The 19952-nt window shown below is 46.8% G+C and overlaps 1 protein-coding gene across 1 annotated transcript in view; it reads right to left on the bottom strand.

Annotated features, from left to right (window-relative positions):
* Positions 1 to 19952, bottom strand: part of NEK4 (NIMA related kinase 4) — a 922900-nt gene that overhangs the window by 58013 nt on the left and 844935 nt on the right. Inside the window, exon 15 of the mRNA XM_069643166.1 lies at positions 16722 to 16849. Within this exon, the coding sequence (XP_069499267.1) occupies positions 16722 to 16849 (128 nt within the window). The remainder of the gene's footprint in view (positions 1 to 16721; positions 16850 to 19952) is intronic.

Below are 19952 nucleotides of genomic sequence, written 5' to 3'. Positions count from 1 at the left end.
TGCACAGTACAGGAACGATCTCTTTATTTGGGGGGGGGGGGGGCGATTTTAATTGTGTACATGACCCACGGCTGGACAGGTCTACACCACAGCTGGGAGGCCCATCGACCGCTACGGCAGCACTATCCGCCATGGTGGGGAGGCTGTACATGATGGATGTGTGGCGGGAAAAGCATCCTGAAGCACGCGAATACTCATTCTACTTATCTCCACATAAGTTACACACAAGACTAGATTATAACTCATAGACAGGGAACACTTACCCCGGGTGGAGGGAGCACAATACCTGGGGAGGACTATCTCTGATCACTCCCCGCTCCTGATGACATGGAATCACAAAGGGCCCAGACCCCCCCATTCCTATGTGGAAAATGCCCACAGACGCCCTGAGGGACACAGCCTTCCGAGAGGAATTACGCGATTCTATTGATGCCTACCTAGAGGTTAACACCGGTAGCGTAGCTTACAATAGCAGAGTGTGGGAGGCTCTGAAGGTGGTAACCAGGGGAGAAGTAATTGTAAAGGCTGGAGGTATCAAGAAGCTGCTCAGGAAAGAACTAGACCTAGTGGAACGGCAGATTGAGCATCTTGAGGCTACCCCCGTAGACACCCAACAGAGGGAAGAGGAGCTTGTGAAACTTAGAGAGAGGAACATAACTGCGTGGAACAGGCTGGAAAAGTCTGACTATACTGCCAGAACAAATAGAGCACATGTTGAGGCTGACAGGCCGGGCAGATTACTCACCTGGCTCTGCCGAAAAGAACACCCCAAACACCCCACCACCTCACTGCAAGATGAGGATGGAAAAACACACTGTACACAACAGGGCATAAATGACACTTTCACTCGCTTTTACACCCACCTGTACTCACATGAGGAGCAGGTCCCCCAAGAACAGTTGACAGAAACTTTGGAGGAGATAGGGCTCCCCAGGCTGTCCCATGAGCAAGCCGACTCCCTTGAAACAGAAATCACGCCCGAAGACATTACCGACACAATTAGATCCCTGGCCACAGGCAAAGCACCGGGAACGGACGGGTTGCCCACAGAGTTTTTTAAAACGTACGAGTCCTCCTTGACCCCCCTATTGCACGCAGTATACCAGAAGGCATACGAAGAAGGAATTCTACCCGAGAGCATGAGGGAGACGCTTGTGATTCCTATCCTCAAGCCCAATAAGCCGGCAGACCAATGCGACTCATATCGCCCGATTGTAATGTTAAATTATGATGTTAAAATCCTGACTACGATCATTGCAAAACGGCTGTCTAGAATAATAGGAGACATAGTTCACCCAGACCAGTGCGGCTTCGTGCCGGGCCGTAATACGTCCATGAACCTACGCAGGCTGCAGCATATTATAGCGCAAACCGATAAAGACAAGGACTCATACGCATGCTGTCTCTGGATGCAGTCAAAGCGTTTGACTCCATCTACTGGGAGTGGCTTGTAGCAGTGCTCAGGGAGTTTGGCTTTGGTCCCGGGTTTATTAGGTGGATTAACATCCTGTATGCTAAACCTAAGGCAAGGGTGAAATCTGGGAAGTATGTGTCTGAGGCCTGGGATATATGCAGGGGGACTAGACAGGGCTGTCCACTATCCCCAATGCTTTATATACTGGGACTAGAACCCATAGCTGTCTACTTTAGAAGGCAGTTCTTCAATGCAGGCATAAGACTGGGAGACGTGGATCACATCTCGCTCTACGCGGATGACGTTCTCATATACGTCAGGGACCCACACCTCAACGTACCAACCATGCTAGAAGTGCTGGACAACTATTCCAAGGTCTCTGGGATAAGCTTTAGCAGGTCAAAGTCTTGTATGTTCCCCCTAGCGGCCCTGAAAGCAGAGAATTTAGAAGCACTCCCGGAGGTGGGGATCCAGTGGCAGAATACGTCATTCCGCTACCTTGGAGTGCACATTATGCATAACCCCGAGCTAATGCACGAACGAAACACAAAGGCAGCACTCCCAGCTCTACGCAAATGAATCGCGTTCTGGGCAAAACTACCCCTTTCGATGATGGGCAGGGCTTCGATAACTAAAATGATCGTTCTCCCACGCATCCTTTATGGGTTTCAAAATGTACACCACTATATACACAAGACCTTCTTCCGACTGCTTGAGACCATACTGCAAGAATTCCTATGGGGGAAAGGCAGGCATAGAATAGCGTTGCAGTTGCTAACCCTACCATAGAGCCAAGGCAGTATTTAACTTCCAAACCTAGAAAGATATTACATAGCTGCACAGCTTAGTTTTGTGACCAAATGGCTAGATGATGAACCCACATCTGAAACACCATTGCTACAGGCCATGCTGCCCCAATTCCATCTGAAAGAACTGATCTGGGCGCTGTCCAAACTGCTGGGAACTTTACCCTCTTTGGCTGAGCTGGGGAGGAAAATTTGGCACAGGGCAAAGATGCTCATTAATTCACGGAATTCCTATGCCCCGGAAGTTCCCCTGATAGCAGACTTATGCACAACACTTTCGGATTTGAAACACATCAGGCTCTGAGAGAGGGAAGGGGTCTACACCTGGGGAGATCTGTATGATGAAGGTACTTTCGGGGAGTTCACGTCGCTACAGGTGACGGAAGGCATACATACCGGCCAATTTCTATGGTACCAAAGAACCCGTGCTGTGGCCCGACCCAAATGGGACTCGTGGCCGGAAGAACCAGATACAGACCCACTCCTCACTCTGATGTACAACTTGGGAGAGGGCGGTAAACCCATTTCGCAAATATATGGCCTCCTGATCGACATGCCAAATCCTCGGAGCATGGAAATGAAAAGCAAATGGGAGGTGAATATAGGCCGGGAAATGTCTGAAGAGGAGTGGTACAGAGCTCTTACATTCCCCAAAACGGTGTCTAGAAACCATAGATTCAGGCAGATTCAGTTGAACATTCTGCACAGAACTTACCTGACCCCGTGCCGCATAGCCACCTTCAATCCTCAGCCACAACCGACCTGCAACTGGTGCAAGGGGGAAAAAGCAGATCTGATCCACATGTTATGGGAATGCCCCAGGACAAGGGCTCTGTGGGAGAGGGTCCAACAAACCTGCGAAAAAACAGGCCTGAGTAAATATAACTGGACACCCGATGAGTGCCTCCTAGGAACCTACCCCAGACCAACCAAACTCAAGCATGCGACAAGGCTCATGGACATATCATGCATACTGGCCAAAAGAGCTATCGCAATGGCTGTTAGGGAGAATCCTCTGTAAGGCTAATTTCCCAAACCTAGTGAGTCCCCTAGCAGCTTTGCTGGATTTTTGGAGTTTATTTTTTTCTCTCCTGCTAAGAGTGAGATTCTTTTGCTCCCACTCTTAGGCATGATTTGAGGTGTTCCTTTAACTTTCCATGTGTTTTATGGGCTATGGGGTCTTTTACTCCATAGCGTCTCATGTGTTTTTTTGGATGTGGGTTACACAGCACCCTCCGTGCTGTTACCCAGGGGTGTCGTAGCGACCCCCCAACATAGACTCCATACCCTGGGACTGACTACTGTCTCCCAGGGCATGTAAAGTCACCATTGGCTTTATTAGTCCCAAATTATGAACAGAAACCAGTACAAATCATCATATTGTGGACGTACTGGCCGGGGCATTTTGATTGCCCCGGGGTCTGTTGTTCGAGGGGGCACGTCTCCGTCTCCGTCCCCTTTGATCGAGTTTTGGCTGGTGGCAGTGGATACTACTTTTTATATTCGACCGCGAATATATCTCTATGGGATATTCCCATTGTTCGAGGCTACCAACTTTAATTATTTAATTCTTATAGCCTCGAACATACTGCCGGTTTATTTATTTAATATTAATTCACCGCTTGGTATTTTCTGCCAGAACTCGATTTTAAAATGGCGTTTGTGTTCTCTTCTGTGACTCCAACCCAAGTCAAGCCCTTTGTTCCACCTTTTGGCGGGCTTCTCCACAGAAGCCCCCAAAAGTGGTGCCACTCTGTCTGGGTACCACGGGGGGTGTGGGAGGGGGTTTAGGCACCCTGGACTGAGTTACTTTGGTAACTCAAGTCGCACTTGTGTGATTGGCCCGAGTGGTGAGCCGGCCGGCTCACCACTTAGCATGTTTGATTGACAGCTAGGCTGAGTGAATGGGGGTGTGCTGCATAAAAGCAGGGCTTTGGGGACTGGAACTTGAGAAGTCGCCACAGGACCTAAGAATCCAAGGAGGGAGAAGCTGAGCCGACCTGCAACGACGACACCACCGGTGGAGCCCTGCTGAACCATCTCACCACTTTTCCCGACGACAGAGGAGATCTCCAGTCCGGAGAGTCTTCTTCCTTTGACTGGTGGGGATAACCAGTTTTACCTTCTTTTCACCTTCCTGGAGCATCTTGTGGCCGCCTTGCCCGTGCCAAGCATCCTGGCAACCGGAATACCACGGTTTACTACTACCGCAAAGAGAAGGGTAGTGCCTTTTAACCGGAGAACTCCGCAGCTGGTTTCTTCCATGGCAGTGCAACAACCTTCATCTTTCCTCCACGACGAGACCCCTTCTTCCTCTGGACGCAACACCGACTTGCACCTGCTGCCAGGAACAACTGCCCCCGCTGGAGCTTCCTTCACACTTAAGGTACTGTGTCCCGCCAGGCCTCCCTTGCGACAGATCGTTCGGGGTGACAGTAAAGCCTCGACTTTCTAACCTGGGCTGGCCTGGGGCAACCTAGCTAACGTTTCCTAACTTTAATTTCATCCTTTTTGTGCGAACTATCTACAAAGACTCTTTGGGCATAACCCCCTGGTGAACCTGGACCCCTTCTGCTTGCTCTCTCCAAGAGTGGGCCTTGCAATTGACTTCCTTGCTCTCCAGTAGAACTCTGCCTATCCTGCCTTACTGTGGTTCTTTGAAAAAGTATTGAAACTTGTGTGCGTCTTTAACTCTGCCTTTTTCCCTCCCTTTCTTTACAACTTATTAGAGTGTCATCTTATGTTAAGCGCTCACCTCTGTCTGCAAATAAGTGGTGTTTCTCACCAAGACTTGTCTAATAAGTGAATAGGGTTGTATATATATGATAGTGACTATGTGTTGAATTTACTTACCTCGTTTTTGCTAGTGTAAATCACAAGTGTGTTTTTAAATAAATAATTCTATACTTTTACACCAAAGCTCTGGTCAGTGTTTGTTTGTGCTACTGTGTCTCTGTACCTATTGTGTATACTCTGCATACTGCCTAACTCTTCTTGAGGGAAGTCTGACTGCTCAGCCACAGCTACCAAATGAATCTGTGTGGTACAGACTGCTACCAAGTGGGTTTACTGCCAAACACCTGTAGACTTAAATCTCTTGCAGTGGTCCCTAAGGGAACTGCACAGGTTTCTGCCTAACAATGGCCTGGAAGAAACCCATGGGCCCTCAGTTCAGACTATGGCACAAAGAGACTGAACGGTGGGTGCTAGCCAAGACCGTGGCATGGGAGGATTGTGTGGCCAGATCCACGGATGACTCTAGTATGTCCCTTGAGGCATGGAAGGAACTCACCAGAAACATGTTCCACCCCTTGGATGATAAACCCCCCTGAATTGGAACTCAATCTAGGCCCATGCGGGACCAATCATGAAGCCAGCAGCAGCGGAAGTGCGGCAGAGGATAAAGACCTTGCGGAAGTCCTCCCCCTTTCGAAGTTGCCGGATGGTTCCCCTTCGCTTCCACCCTCCCCCCGTAACAGTTAACGATATATGAAACGGACAGACTATGGAGACAGTTATGGTTGTTTTGTTTTGTAATTGTAATTTTTTGACGTTAAGTTAGACATATGTTTATTGCTATTTGAGAATGGCTCTATTGCACACAACTTGTTTGATATTATTGAAAATGCCAATAAACAAATTTGAAAATAAATCATACGGTGGAAGCAGGACATCAACACAACACCGAGAGAGCTATCCGGATTATTGAAAAAGGTATGAAGTTCTGGGTGAAGCTCGCCCTGGCGATGATGGGGCGAGGGGCAATGCTTAAAATGGTGGTCCTCCTAAGACGGTTGCATTTATTTGGGAACATCCCATATTTTTTACCCAGGCGATTCTTTGCTAGGATGGACAGCATATGCAGGGAATTCCTCTGGCAGGGAACAAGGAAAAGGGTGGGCCTTTGGAAGCTACAAAACCCATACGAAAAAGGGGGTATAAAACTACCAAATTATGAGATTTATTATATAGCAAGTCAACTACAATACGTAGCTAGATGGCTCTCTGAGAAGCTGACCTCTGAATCCAGACTGTTCCAACTGGACTGCGCCCCATTTTTCCTAAAAGAAATGATGCGGTTGTCTAGATCAGATATGGAAGGGTGCTCGAAAATGATGACACTTGGGTGGGAGATGTGGAGGAGAGCCTGTCAGATAATGGATAGCCCGTACCCGTGTCCCCGCAGGTTCCATTGGCCGCTCTGGCAGGGAAAGAAAAGCAACTGAGACTAAGGATTAGGAAGCACTGGGAGCCGGTGGGGATAGCGACGATGGGGGATATATGGCAAGAGGGGAACAAAAGGGACTTTGGGCGGCTAGTGGAGGAAACAGGGTTACATATGGGGCAGTATATCACATATCATAGGGTGATGCAGTGAATTAAAGAGACATGGTCCAAAGTAATACTAGCAGATGAACCGGATGCCACCTTGGACACAATATATGATATAGCAGAGGGGGGGCACGAAATATCTAGACTATATGAGCTGATGATGAGCAAAGTAGGGAAGGAAGTGGTGCAACTCAGACAAGACTGGGAAGAGGAAGTGGGTGCCCCAATGAGTGATGGGGTGTGGGAGCGTGCCCAGGGATATCACAAAAAATGTCAAGAAACGCCAGATTACAACAGATACAATTATATATTACACATAGGGCGTATATGACACCCCAAAGGATAGCCAAATTCAAAAATGTAGGACGACAATCATGCCCCAAATGTGACGAAGAAAATGCCGGAATGGTACATATGTTTTGGTCATGCCCAACAATAGAGAGATTTTGGGGAGAAATTGCGTATAGGATGGAAGACAAAGGGGTCAAAATAGAGGTGGATACAGCGTGGGCTTGCCTGATAGGAGGGTTTCCTAGACCACGTAAGCTCAAGCATGTTAATAAATTGAAAGACCTGGCGTATGTATTAGCAAAGAGGAAAATTGCAATGGGGTGGAAGGCATGTCATAGACCAAGGATAGAAGTCTGGTGGAAAGATCTGCAGAAATGGGCAGAGGCGGAGACGGCAGTATGGCAAGAGTCAAGCAATGTTGGTGGGAAGGAAGAGGCTGGGACCTTGATTGCCTGGAGACAACTGATAGCGGAATTGTTTGGGCCCACGCATGACGGGTCAAGTGACCGGGACCCAACAGAAACCAGTGATAAGGAATCCCCAATCCAAGACCTAGAAACAATACAGGAAGTTGAGTAGGCTCAGGAAGGGGGATGGGTAAAGGGAAACAGTGGACACAGATAAAGTGATGTAAATTGAACTATTATCACATGTACTGTAAATTTGGTTTGTGTTGATTGTTGAAATAAAATCAATAAAAATTGTTTTAAAAAAAAATCAATAAAAAGAAGTGAATGGCCTGAATGCACTATGCACCTGATTGGATGCCTGCCTGCATTAATGCCCTTCTGACCAATTGGTTGCCCGAGTGTGACCCATCAGAATGAAGCTAGTATATCTGGGGGCCTCTCACTGCTAGAATTCGTGTTCAGAAGCTGAAGTCCACTACAACGAGTAACTGTAGTAAACCTGAAGCTTGACCTTGAGGCCCTGCTGGAAGAGAAGAATTGCTGTTGCTCTCCTTCACAATCTACAAGCTGCTGTGTCTCCAAGAAATGACCCAGAGAGGACCTGGTAAGACGCCCTCTTCCCGAGATACGAGGGACCATCGGCCACCAGCTGATCTTTGCCAAAGCTCCCTGGTAGACAGACCTTCGACAGGCTGCCGACCCGAGACGGAGACCGACGCAGAATCACAAGCAGAAGTGCCCGGACTGTTGTTCGCCACCGCCGAAGACCGCCATCGCCGACCGCAGCAGCAGTGCTCCCGTTTGCCTAAGAACTCTTGATTTAAAGACGCTCTCGTCCGCTTCGTCACCCGCTGGAGGAGGCCAGACCGTCGACGCTCTGAGGAGTATCCGCAGGTGGATTTCCTGCCACCCAAAGACCACAGAGACGCCAACGACTCGACGCCCTTGCTGGGCCTACGTTGTTCTACTCTTTGGTCCAGAACTATCGACCTTGAGGTTCCCCGCACGCCTCCTCCTTGCAGGACGTCTACGCTCCATCGTCGACGAGCACTGCTAGTAGCGAACCTGCCACTTCACCGCTGTAGTTCACCCTGTTCTCCGTCGGACATTCGACGACCCATGACTCCTGCCTTAAAGGGAGGACACTCAAGAAGGGTTGTCGATTCCCCGACGAGGAACGCTACAACACCAGGTACTTTGGGGTTGCAGAACTATTGAAAAGTCTTGTGTGAACAATATATGGACTGGGCTTGTGATATATCTACATTCTACAGGTTGCCCAGGTGGGGGGGATCTCCACACAGAACTGTGTCTAGGTATCCGGGCCAGTATTCTGTCAATTGCTCACCAACTGATTTTCTCTTATATCTACTGTTGGTTTCCTTTACGAACTGATTTGTGTGACATCTAACCGTACAGCTGATGCACTTTAAAGAGATCTAATAGTAATTGTAATACCACGTAGAACTGTATATTTGCCATTATAGATAATTGAGTACAATGTGAGTTATCGTGATATTGTACATACCCTTGACTATTAATTATATAAAGACTGTTTTAACGAATACAGTGTGTGGACATTCCTTTGTGTGGGCTTGGGGACTACACAGTACTTAAGAACCAGCCTGCATCACCTCCTGAGAAGCTAGGCCTTGATTGCTCGACAACGTACCAAAAATAGAGAATCTTGGCTGGGGTCCTCTGTGCCTCTCCTCTACCATATAGAGAGCAGAAGTACAGACACCCCCCCTCCAGTCTTTACAGTGGGACCAATCAACTCCAAAGTAAGCCACCTGGACATCCATCTCGGAGCTGGTTAAATTTCCACAAAGTTGCTGCTGGAAACCATATAGCCTGGGAGAGGTACGCCAGATTGTGTGCTTTGCGTTTAAGCTGGCCTAGAGCTTTTTGAAGATCCTCCGGACTCCCAAGCAGCAGGACTGACCAAAGCCTGAGCCCCCTCAACAGAGTGTGGGACCCCAGAAGCAAGGAAAGCCCACTTCAACAGCCAGGAACCGCAGTGTGGCTATTTGTGGTAGACGCGAGGAGCTGAAACACGAAACAGCCACTGAAATTGAAGTTTTCCGGATGCAAGTTTTGACCGTCCCAGTGCATTGCAGGAGTCCCCCGACGTCCTCCCTCTTGTCCCCACGACTGAGGCCCAGGAACAGTGAGATCTGCAGAGCTGCACAGGAACAGAAGTCATCAGCTGCATCTTTTCTTCATGGCTAAGGTACTGTAAAACAAGTTTAAGAGAACTTACCTCTTGTTGTAGAAGTACTTGTAACTTCCACAACTCACAAGTCTAATCAGCTTGTGGCCCTACATTTGATTCTTCTTTTCATCAAAGACTCCTAAGAACTTGTGCAAAGACTTTTTTCAACGTCTTGGATTTTAAAAGTGTGACCGGGACATGCTTTTAATTAATTGCTGCATTTATGACGCATTATAAGACAAAGGTTTCGATGCTTGCTCTTCAGTGCGGAAAAAGAGGGCCTTTTTAGGCGCAGTGTCTGAAACGGGTCTACTCAGCGCTTGTTTCAGAGTCCTGTCATGCAGCGATCATGATGGCCCAGAGAACAGAGATGTTCTCCTTAGACACTGTGTAGCCATGAACGGTTGATGCAGTGGTTAGCATGTGTGTGTTTTTGCCGCTCGGTGTTTTCTCCGTAACAGGACCGCTGGCCTGCTTAATGGAGTTCGGGATTCACACATGGGATTGTCCTGAACCCCAATTGCCTTTGGCGTCAATTAAGAGGTCTATGCTGCTCTTGCTGCTTGCTGAATTCACCCGCCACGTCTATGGAGGCCTCGGCCTGCATGGTGTGGGCGGCTCAACACTTAGTTTGACATTCCTTTAAGTCTTTGGTCATGAAAACTTGCAGGACTTGCAGTGCTTTTTGCAGTGATCCCTTGGAAGAGAGTTGCACATCCTGTGCGTGTCCTTCCAGGGATACTTTCGATTACAAGATGGGCAGATTTTAAAGGGCATGTTTTCCATAGTTAGTAGTAGTAGTACTAGTATAACTTTATTCGGAAGACAAGCCACCATTAAAGCACAGTTTACAAAGCAAGACATAAAGAAACAATGTGTTACTATATACATTATTCTCATTACATAATTTTTTGTTGATTAAAATAAACATTACATAGTTAGTAGGAAAGATAGCATGGCAATGAATGGGAATAGAAGGGGTCAGAATAGGCATTCTACAAAAGAAGTGTATGACCTCCCCCCACTCTCCCTACTGTAATGGTCCGAAGTCCAGTGAGGCCTGTGTAGGCTGTAGTCACAGTCTGTTGAGAGACGGCTTGTCGTCGAGGATGGGATCGTTTGTCGAGATGCACCGAAGAGGTTCTCGGAGCGGCGGGCGATGGCGGTTGTAACGAAAGAATAGGTAAGAAAGTCTAAACTTAAACTTTGTTATATGAAAGGTGTTAGCCAGAAGAACTCCGCAACTAGCAACCAACTACGATGGCGGAAAAAGACAATCCGAGGGACCTCGATGTGTGAAGGACCAATGGCTACAGTAGATGTCACACTAGGGATAGTATTACTAACCCGCCAGTCGACGTCCCAACTTTCGAAATCAAATCATGTAATACTCTGCAACTACCACTAGATGTCAGCCTATGCATAGCACAAGATCTAAGCAGATCCACAAGCCTCAGAAATATATATACCTGCTTGTAATCCCTATTACACACAGTCACCGTAATCCCTTTTTAAAGACCCTCAGAGCCCCCCAGACATCCCTGAAGCCCCACTAAGAGGGCCAGCCCAAGTTTGAAGTCCACTGCTCCCGATGCTGTATTAGTATATGGTCTTCAGGCGCATTACTAATGCAACTATGTGTATAGGCTGTGGAGATTACTGGGACAGGCCACGTGTTGGCATTTTGTGTCCTTTGCTCATGACTATGTGGAGTCCTTTGGACTGTGTTCTGAGGTTCCCGTTTTCTATCACATCCCTTAGCCTTATATGTACTTTTGCAGAGGTTTAGCTTAGGAGTGGGTAAGGTCCATCTATGAAGCTTTATACTGTCTTACTACAGGTTATATTTAGCCCAAAGTACTTATTTGACTTCATAGATGTTCAATGTTTAATTTTAGAATTGTCATGTGAGGCTTGCTGAAATCCACAGGAGCTGATGCTGATCCCAAAGACCCTAACCGGACATTCCCCGCCCAACCCCAGGTTTTACAGCTGAGTTGGAAGCCCCAGGAAAGGGAAAGAGGTAGTGGATAAAATAATAAACTACAGACACTCCTCACTCCTGGTCTCTTAGTTCTGGTATCTGCAGTGAGTAATAAACACAAGATTAATTTCTATCCTTTTCTGTGATCTTCAGAATAATTACTTTATTTGTTATGCGATTCTCTTTTACCCGTCTTGCCTCTGCCAATAGCTGAGAGGTGTTGATGATGAAATTTGCGCTCTTCCCTGTTTTGAGAATTATTTTCACTTATGAATTTGCAAAACCTATTCTAACTATCCTTAAACTAAATTCTTTTAAAGAAATTATTATACATTGTAATTCTTTAATGAGTCTTTCTTTCTCCATCTAGTCTGATGAAGTAACTTGTAACTGCTCATCTGCTTGCTGCTGTGAGTTTCCATTAAGTGTTTTTCAAATTGCTTTCTGAATTTCTTCGGGTGATACTGTGCAGAGTTGAATTGCTGCTCGATGGTCCTTATTTACATTAGTGGAGCAACTCCTAAAATGCGCTTGTGAAGAACTTTTACTTTTTCTTCAAACAAACTATTAATTTTAAGTCCTATTTCCATTTCCATGCGAATTATGTGAGTGCAACACGCTGGCTCACTTCCTTGTACTGAAAGCACTCCGGCAGACACGTGCCCCACTCTGCCTGGTTTAGGCACCGCATAGTGAGGCCTTAATTTCCAAAAACGTGCGCTCTGTTCCTCGCCAGTAAAAGACTTGCGCCTGCTCAGCCTTCCTAGCACTCATAACACAAGCGCACTACGCTGACAAGAAGCGTTCACGAACCAGAGCTTTTGAGTGTTCATAAAACAGTTTCACAGTAATCTCTGCTCCTCAAACTGCCGCCTCAGAACATTAACAGTTTTTCTTCTGCAATAAATATTTGCAACTTTTCACTACACACTGCTGATACGGTTTATTTTCCAGCTTCTAAGTTCTAATAACACAGTCTCTCATGTGTGCTCCCACCTGTGGCCGCCTTATTCCGACTGGTGAAGTCTTCCTTATTCCACTGCTTATCCTCGGATCTCTAGATTGGGCCTTAGTTAAGGAGCTCAAATTAAACACAACCTGCCATGAAGTTACTAGGGATGCAGGGCAGTTATAGAATTCTGAGATCATACCAAGACACTTCTGTCCATTGTTCTCCCAGCCAATCGGACCATCTCACAGCTCCTCCATTTTAGCTTGGGAAACCTACACTTACTGTAATGAAGGGGAATAGGAACCCCTCTAATACCCAACACTTTGCCTTGCAAAAAATAAAACTCCAACCCAATGGTGGGAAGGGCTAACTCTTGGGTGAAGCTTTGTCATGGATAGGATCACACCATGTTGGTCACTATAGCAACACGGGTGTCACTGCAATTACATACCAAGATGGCCACCCACGAACTGTACGCAAAGCACCACCAAGATTGCAGTAGCCGTCTCCGGTTTTGCAGCCTAAATTGGAAAGGATGACTGTACAGTGCGCCGAATCTTCATTGGTAGGTTGCTGGCTAGTTGCCTTGGCACTCCTGTTCCTTGTGTAGTCCCCTGCAATTCCCCCCCCCCCACCCATTTCCTTTTCGTTGCCTCCCTGTTCCTTCCAGCTCCCTCCTTTTGCTTCTGAAGCCGGACCAACGGCTCTCCCATTTCGGTTCCCACTGAGATACCTTTGCCATATCTCGTCACCCTGTGAGTTTCTCCTGTGTTTCTCCCTGGGATCTTCCTTCCTACAGACAACTATGCCTGCATTGGCGCACAAGTTAACATCCTTTAAATCTCTGAAGTAGAGTTTTTTCTCTGGGTTTAAGCCCCCCTTGAGGTAATTCCCTTGCCTGTACATTCTCCAGAGAGGAGACAATTTGGAGGGACAGGACCTCCTCTCATCCCGCTCCTGAACTCCTACCCAAGTAAGGCCAGTCACTCACAAGCCTGGCAGCTCCACCATTGTGACCCTGAGAGTTTTGCCTAACTGGATCTCTGTCTTGCAGGAAAGTTGGAATGTCTTACAGTCCGCACCAGTGGGCTGTGGAAAAGTCTCCTTAACACGCATTATACTGCCTTTTGGTTCTCTGAAGATTTCAAAACGTATAGAACTTTCCCACTTTAGGTGGCCATCTTAGCCTCCATTTGGTCAGCCATTAGGGTTAAGGTTTCTTCTGATTATTTTACCACCACCTTCTTTTTACACATTTCAGCCCTCCTTCTGGTAAGGTAGTTTCCTTAACATTTCCCTATTAGCCAATTCCTATCACAGTCCTGTTAAGTTGTCCCTGGCTCACTCCATTTTCCAACCACTCCTTCCTAGCCAGAGGTTGACTCTCCCGATGCACTCCTTTTCCTGCATGCGCTGCGTTTGCTCAGTGCATTTTTGGAAGGGTTGAGATCAGTCATATAGCTCAGCTCATCATAAACGGGCTCACCTGTCCAATTCACTGTTTCTTTCTCAACAGTCAATGATTTCTCTTTCCCTCCTTCCACTTGCTCACTCCATTTCCCAACCATTCCATATTCTTGTTCCGAGTCGGAGGTTGACTCTCCCGATGCACTCCTTTTCCTGCATGCGCTGTTTGCGCTCAGTGCATTTTTGGAAGGGTTGAGATCAGTCATATAGCTCAGCTCATACTAAACGGGCTCCGCTGTCCAATTCACAGTTTCTTTCTCATCAGTCAATGATTTATTTTTCCCTCCTTCCACTTGCTCACCATTTGTTTCCCTGCATCATCCACTCAGTTCTTTGTTTTCTATGATGCCTCCTTACTTTGACCCTTAAGCCGTGTATAATGTTTTCTCTGCTTCTTCGGACGACAAGATCACCATACTACTATTCATTTTGTAGGATACTGTAAAAAAAAAAAGGTAGTCTCATTGATACATCTACATGTATCAATGAATGTCTAAAGTGCCCAACATCGCTGGTGTGTAACTGGACGCACGCCTAGTTTTAGGGGACATCTATATCCACTGGCATTTATCCAGATATGTCACAACCAAATGCACTATTGTTTCTTTTTTTAATTGTTCAACATATATCCAGTTAGTTCTAGATGTCATTTTTTGGAACCGCTCAGTTTCGATCTGGGTGCGCTCTCTGAATACCACCATTCAGTCCAGTGTGATCCCCTGAGTTTCAATTGTAGATTATGTTTCCATAATTCTGGTACTTCACGTCCTTCACCCCCATTGCATGATTTTATGGGCCCCCAATTTTGATTCTCCAGACTTTCTTCATGATGTAGCCTCAACAGATGTTTACCCTTCTTAGACACAAATGGATACGGGTCCATCTTTTATTTACAGCAAATCCTTGAGATTCTAGTCACACTTGCTGAACCCCAATCTTTGGACCAGAGTTCACGACCTTTTTATGCAACATATCGAGCCTGGTGTCCTGATAACCTTCTGCAGATCTTCTCTGTATCTACATTTGATCTGCTCAGTCTGACGTCCTGTCCATTCTTGTGTTACGTCCCATCCTCCAAGCTACTCATTGCCTCCCCCAGATTCACTCGTCGCCCCTTCTAGCATTTCTACAGGCTCCACCACACCCATTTGTATCACTGTCAAACTTATTTGGGGACTTGTTATTAGTTTTTTCATACTATTGATGCCTTCTCTCGAATAACACTTGTTTTCTTATTGAGAAAGTCTTGGTGGGGTGACATGCCCTTTCTACTATTGAGAGTTTGGACTGAGATCATAATCAGCAGATGTTTGCTTAATAGTCACATGGGATAGATTGTTGTTACCATTTATGCCAACAAATAATTACATCTATGCCATGATTACTGTTACACATGTGAGGATCATTATACTAATCTCTGCATGGCTCTGTCTCACATCGCAAAAACTCAACCTCTTCAGTTCTGCCGCATATTTTCCATATTCTAGTATGCTTGATTCACCCATTGGTCGCTCAGCCTCTCCATTCTGTATCCAGAAGCTATATCATCTTAGAAGTCACAAGGTGATATCTAGAAACAGGGACTTCTTTTCATCAAGGGGAATTGCTCATACGTAGTTCGGAAAGATCGTTTACCATACTTGCTGCAGAGATTACTGTGCTTTCAGTAATATCCGTGGCTTCTCCAGAATTGCACCTGAGTTGGGTTGGCAAGGGGGCTTAAGAACCATATTCATAACATTGGAAGAGTTTCGGTTCAGTTTTAGTTTTGTTTAGGCCATCAATCTCAGTTCTTGAGCCCTCTTTAAGGGGGTGGTGGCGCTCAAGAAGGTTGCTAAGGTGACGTGCTTTGGGTCAGATTGCTGAGCATTCAGGAGACACCGATATCTCAATCTGATGCTTCAGGAGCTGTTTGTGTCATGCTTCCAGACGTGTGGCTCCTACATCTTTTTACTTATAATCCATCTAGGATCTATGAAGGTGTGGATTGAAATGATTGGAACAGTCGGTGGTCTGCTGCTTTTGAATCCTGTAGTCGGAGATAGAGAAGGCTACGGTCGGAGCATAGACTATCCGCTGTTATTCCTGGCTGCAAATGACTGTCTTCTTGAGGTGCATACTCTGCTCGAAGTTTCCTATATTCCATGCATTATCCATGTACCGTATTCCAATTCCCTCGATTTGGCACATTTAGTGTTCCTTTTTGGATCTTAGGTTGCCTATGGCCATAGAAGTGATCATGCAAGGAAACTAAAGGGAGAGACGGTTCTGTAGGCGCTAGTGGTACTATGCATACCTTGATACTACTGGTCATCGTAAGCAGTTTGGATCTCTTGTGATAAATGAACCTTCGGTTGCAGTGAATTCGGTATCCCGTCAGTATGTTGAATGCATTTTTTTGAAATGCAAATATGTCGAAAATATTTCGTCGAAAAATAAAATTCGAATGTATAATTCTTTTATTTAATACGTTTTTTTGGGGGGTTTTGTAAGTAAAAAAAAGGGTTTAAAAACAAAAAAAGAAACATTTGAAACACATTTTTTGACAAAATGTTTTCGACATATTTGCATTCGAAAAAATGTCATTCGAAATACTCACTATAAACCGGTGAATTCCACTGCTCCCTTAATTGGCACATAAACGATTCTTTGGTACGATGGAGATATGGAAAATGGAATATGGAAAATGAGTCCCCATACATTTATAACATATGCAAGGAAAAAAAAAAGAAAAGTGTTCTATAAATTCACCGCTTCAATCCTCTCTTCTCAGTAAAAGCGCCGTGTGGCACTCCAGATACTTTCGGTTCTTGTGTTGTATAGAGTTTGATAGAAGTAGCAGTGGCTCACCTCTCGTAACGCCTCGTCCTCTTCATTCATAATATCGTAGACTTTCTCCAAGAGCTTCACCCCCAGTCCTTGCACCACATCTATCCGCAGAGACTCAACTGTTCGTCGGACTTTCTCCGATACTGCATCTGAAATTGGGATCAAAAAGGTACACCCGTTTACAGTGAATTGCTCGTTATACTCAAGTATATCATTATTTAGGTGTAAGGAGCTGGAAATGAATGGGTATTTAGGCACAATAATCCCCAGATAAATAACCTCATCAGCTGATCGGGGAACCATCAGTTTATCAGCCCATGGCCAAATGTCCCACCTTGACACATCCACAAGGCGGCTAAGCGCCGATGCATAAGGCCAAGTAGCACTCCCACACTTTGACCATCCAGACAAAACTGCTTCTGTCCTTCCATTGTGGTAGTCGTGCTACTTGTGATCATGTTTAATGCTTCGGTTACTACTAGTATGGGTACCAATGGTAGTGGCCCCATGCTACCACCAGCACTACTGCAGCTCCTAGTGATGATGCAGTATTCCAGCTAGTAGCGGTATTAGTACTACTGATGTCATCATATGCAGCACGTCTAGTATTACTCATACCAGGAGTAGTAACAGTACTATTGGTGGCACTGCTCATGTGACTCCTACTGGCAGTAGTACGTCTACTAAAAGTTTGTTTAGAAATAGTATTTCTGCTAAACAATAACTACTGGTAACATTAACACTAGGGACTACGGTCCTACACATGCTGACAGTAGTGGTACTACTTACTGCTCCTAGCAGTACTATTACTACAACAGTAGCACTACTACCTGTGATGCTGCAACAGCTGGTGGGCAGGGAGGTACGTTTATTGGGGTAAAGGAAAATAATAGAACTCTTTCCTTTCACGTTTATGGCTATGGATCTGCAGATTGAACTTGCTCTCCCCCTCTGATGTCACTTACTCTCCAACGTCTTCAGGGCAGCTCACAAAATGGAGAACACCCATAGAAATAAAACTGAATAGAAAACAGTTGAAAATAATTTAAATGGGAAGGTTTTTTGCATTTTTAAAAAGCAGACGATAAAACATTAACAGAAACAACATTTTATTTTTGTAAAAACTATATCCCATGCAAGTCTCTAATTGATTATGGACATAGGTTGGCCCTCTGCTAGTCTGCTCACTCTGGCAGTTGCTCATGCCAGAAACACAGCGTTGACTGCAACGCTTATATGGCGTCCTTGAGATGCTCAACTTTCACAAGTGAGATGCCCAGAATGGACCCTGGAGTGTACGGGGGCGGGAGGGCCTTGGAAGCCACCACTCCTCACTAGGGTTGTGACTAAAAAGGTATGGAAAGACACACACTGTGGTTAATCTGCTGAAGATCTGAAGACTCAAAGCCTCATATCAAATAGGGAAGAGGGGAGATCAAAAAGGGAAAAATATCCTTTCCGTAATGTCCCTGAGGAACAGAAAGGTCACTCATTTGCTGGAAGAACCTAGGCATTGGCCTTCGGCTCAAATCCAGGGCACTCCGATAACCACAGGGCGAGTGTGCCAGGGTGCACATTAGGGGCTTCAGGGCACCCAGATAACCACAGGGTGAGTGTGCCAGGGTGCACATTAGAGGCTTCAGGGCACCCAGATAACCACAGGGTGAGTGTGCCAGGGTGCACATTAGAGGCTTCAGGGCACCCAGATAACCACAGGGTGAGTGTGCCAGGGTGCACATTAGAGGCTTCAGGGCACCCAGATAACCACAGGGTGAGTGTGCCAGATGCACATTAGAGGCTTCAGTGAACCCAGATAACCACAGTGTGAGTGTGCCAGATGCACATTAGAGGATTCAGGGAACCCAGATAACCACAGGGTGAGTGTGCCAGATGCACATTAGAGGATTCAGGGAACCCAGATAACCACAGGGTGAGTGTGCCAGATGCACATTAGAGGCTTCAGGGAACCCAGATAACCACAGGGTGAGTGTGCCAGATGCATATTAGAGGCTCCAGGGCACCCAGATACCCACAGGGCGAGTGTGCCAGGATGCACATTAGAGGCTTCAGAGCACCCAGATACCCACAGGGTGAGTGTGCCAGGGTGCACATTAGAGGCTCCAGGGCACCCAGATACCCACAGGGTGAGTGTGCCAGATGCTCATTAGAGGCTTCAGGGAACCCAGATAACCACAGGGTGAGTGTGCCAGATGCACATTAGAGGCTTCAGGGAACCCAGATAACCACAGGGCGAGTGTATCAGGATGTACATTAGAGGCTTCAGGGCACCCAGATACCCACACGGTGCGTGTGCCAGATGCACATTAGAGGCTTCAGGGCACCCAGATAACCACAGGGTGAGTGTGCCAGGATGCACATTAGAGGCTTCAGGGCACACAGATACCCACAGGGTGAGTGTGCCAGATACACATTAGAGGCTTCAGGGCACACAGATACCCACAGGGCGAGTGTTCCAGATGCACATTAGAGGCTTCAGGGCACCCAGATACCCACAGGGCGAGTGTTCCAGATGCACATTAGAGGCTTCAGGGCACACAGATACCCACAGGGCGAGTGTTCCAGATGCACATTAGAGGCTTCAGGGCACCCAGATACCCACAGGGCGAGTGTGCCAGATGCACATTAGAGGCTTCAGGGAACCCAGATAACCACAGGGTGAGTGTGCCAGATGCATATTAGAGGCTCCAGGGCACCCAGATACCCACAGGGCGAGTGTGCCAGGATGCACATTAGAGGCTTCGGAGCACCCAGATACCCACAGGGTGAGTGTGCCAGATGCACATTAGAGGCTCCAGGGCACCCAGATACCCACAGGGTGAGTGTGCCAGATGCACATTAGAGGCTTCAGGGAACCCAGATAACCACAGGGTGAGTGTGCCAGATGCACATTAGAGGCTTCAGGGAACCCAGATAACCACAGGGCGAGTGTATCAGGGTGCACATTAGAGGCTTCAGGGCACCCAGATAACCACAGCGTGAGTGTGCCAGATGCACATTAGAGGCTTCAGGGAACCCAGATAACCACAGGGTGAGTGTGCCAGATGCACATTGGAGGCTTCAGGGAACCCAGATAACCACAGGGTGAGTGTGCCAGATGCACATTAGAGGCTTCAGGGCACCCAGATAACCACACGGTGCGTGTGCCAGATGCACATTAGAGGCTTCAGGGCACCCAGATAACCACACGGTGCGTGTGCCAGGGTGCACATTAGAGGCTTCAGGGCACCCATA

This window comes from Ambystoma mexicanum, chromosome 2p, assembly GCF_040938575.1.
Source record: "Ambystoma mexicanum isolate Mex_15411 chromosome 2p, UKY_AmexF1_1, whole genome shotgun sequence".
NCBI classification, from domain to species: Eukaryota; Metazoa; Chordata; class Amphibia; order Caudata; family Ambystomatidae; genus Ambystoma; species Ambystoma mexicanum.
The sequence above is the reverse complement of the archived record's forward strand: the minus strand, read 5'-3'. Positions and strand labels throughout refer to the sequence as shown.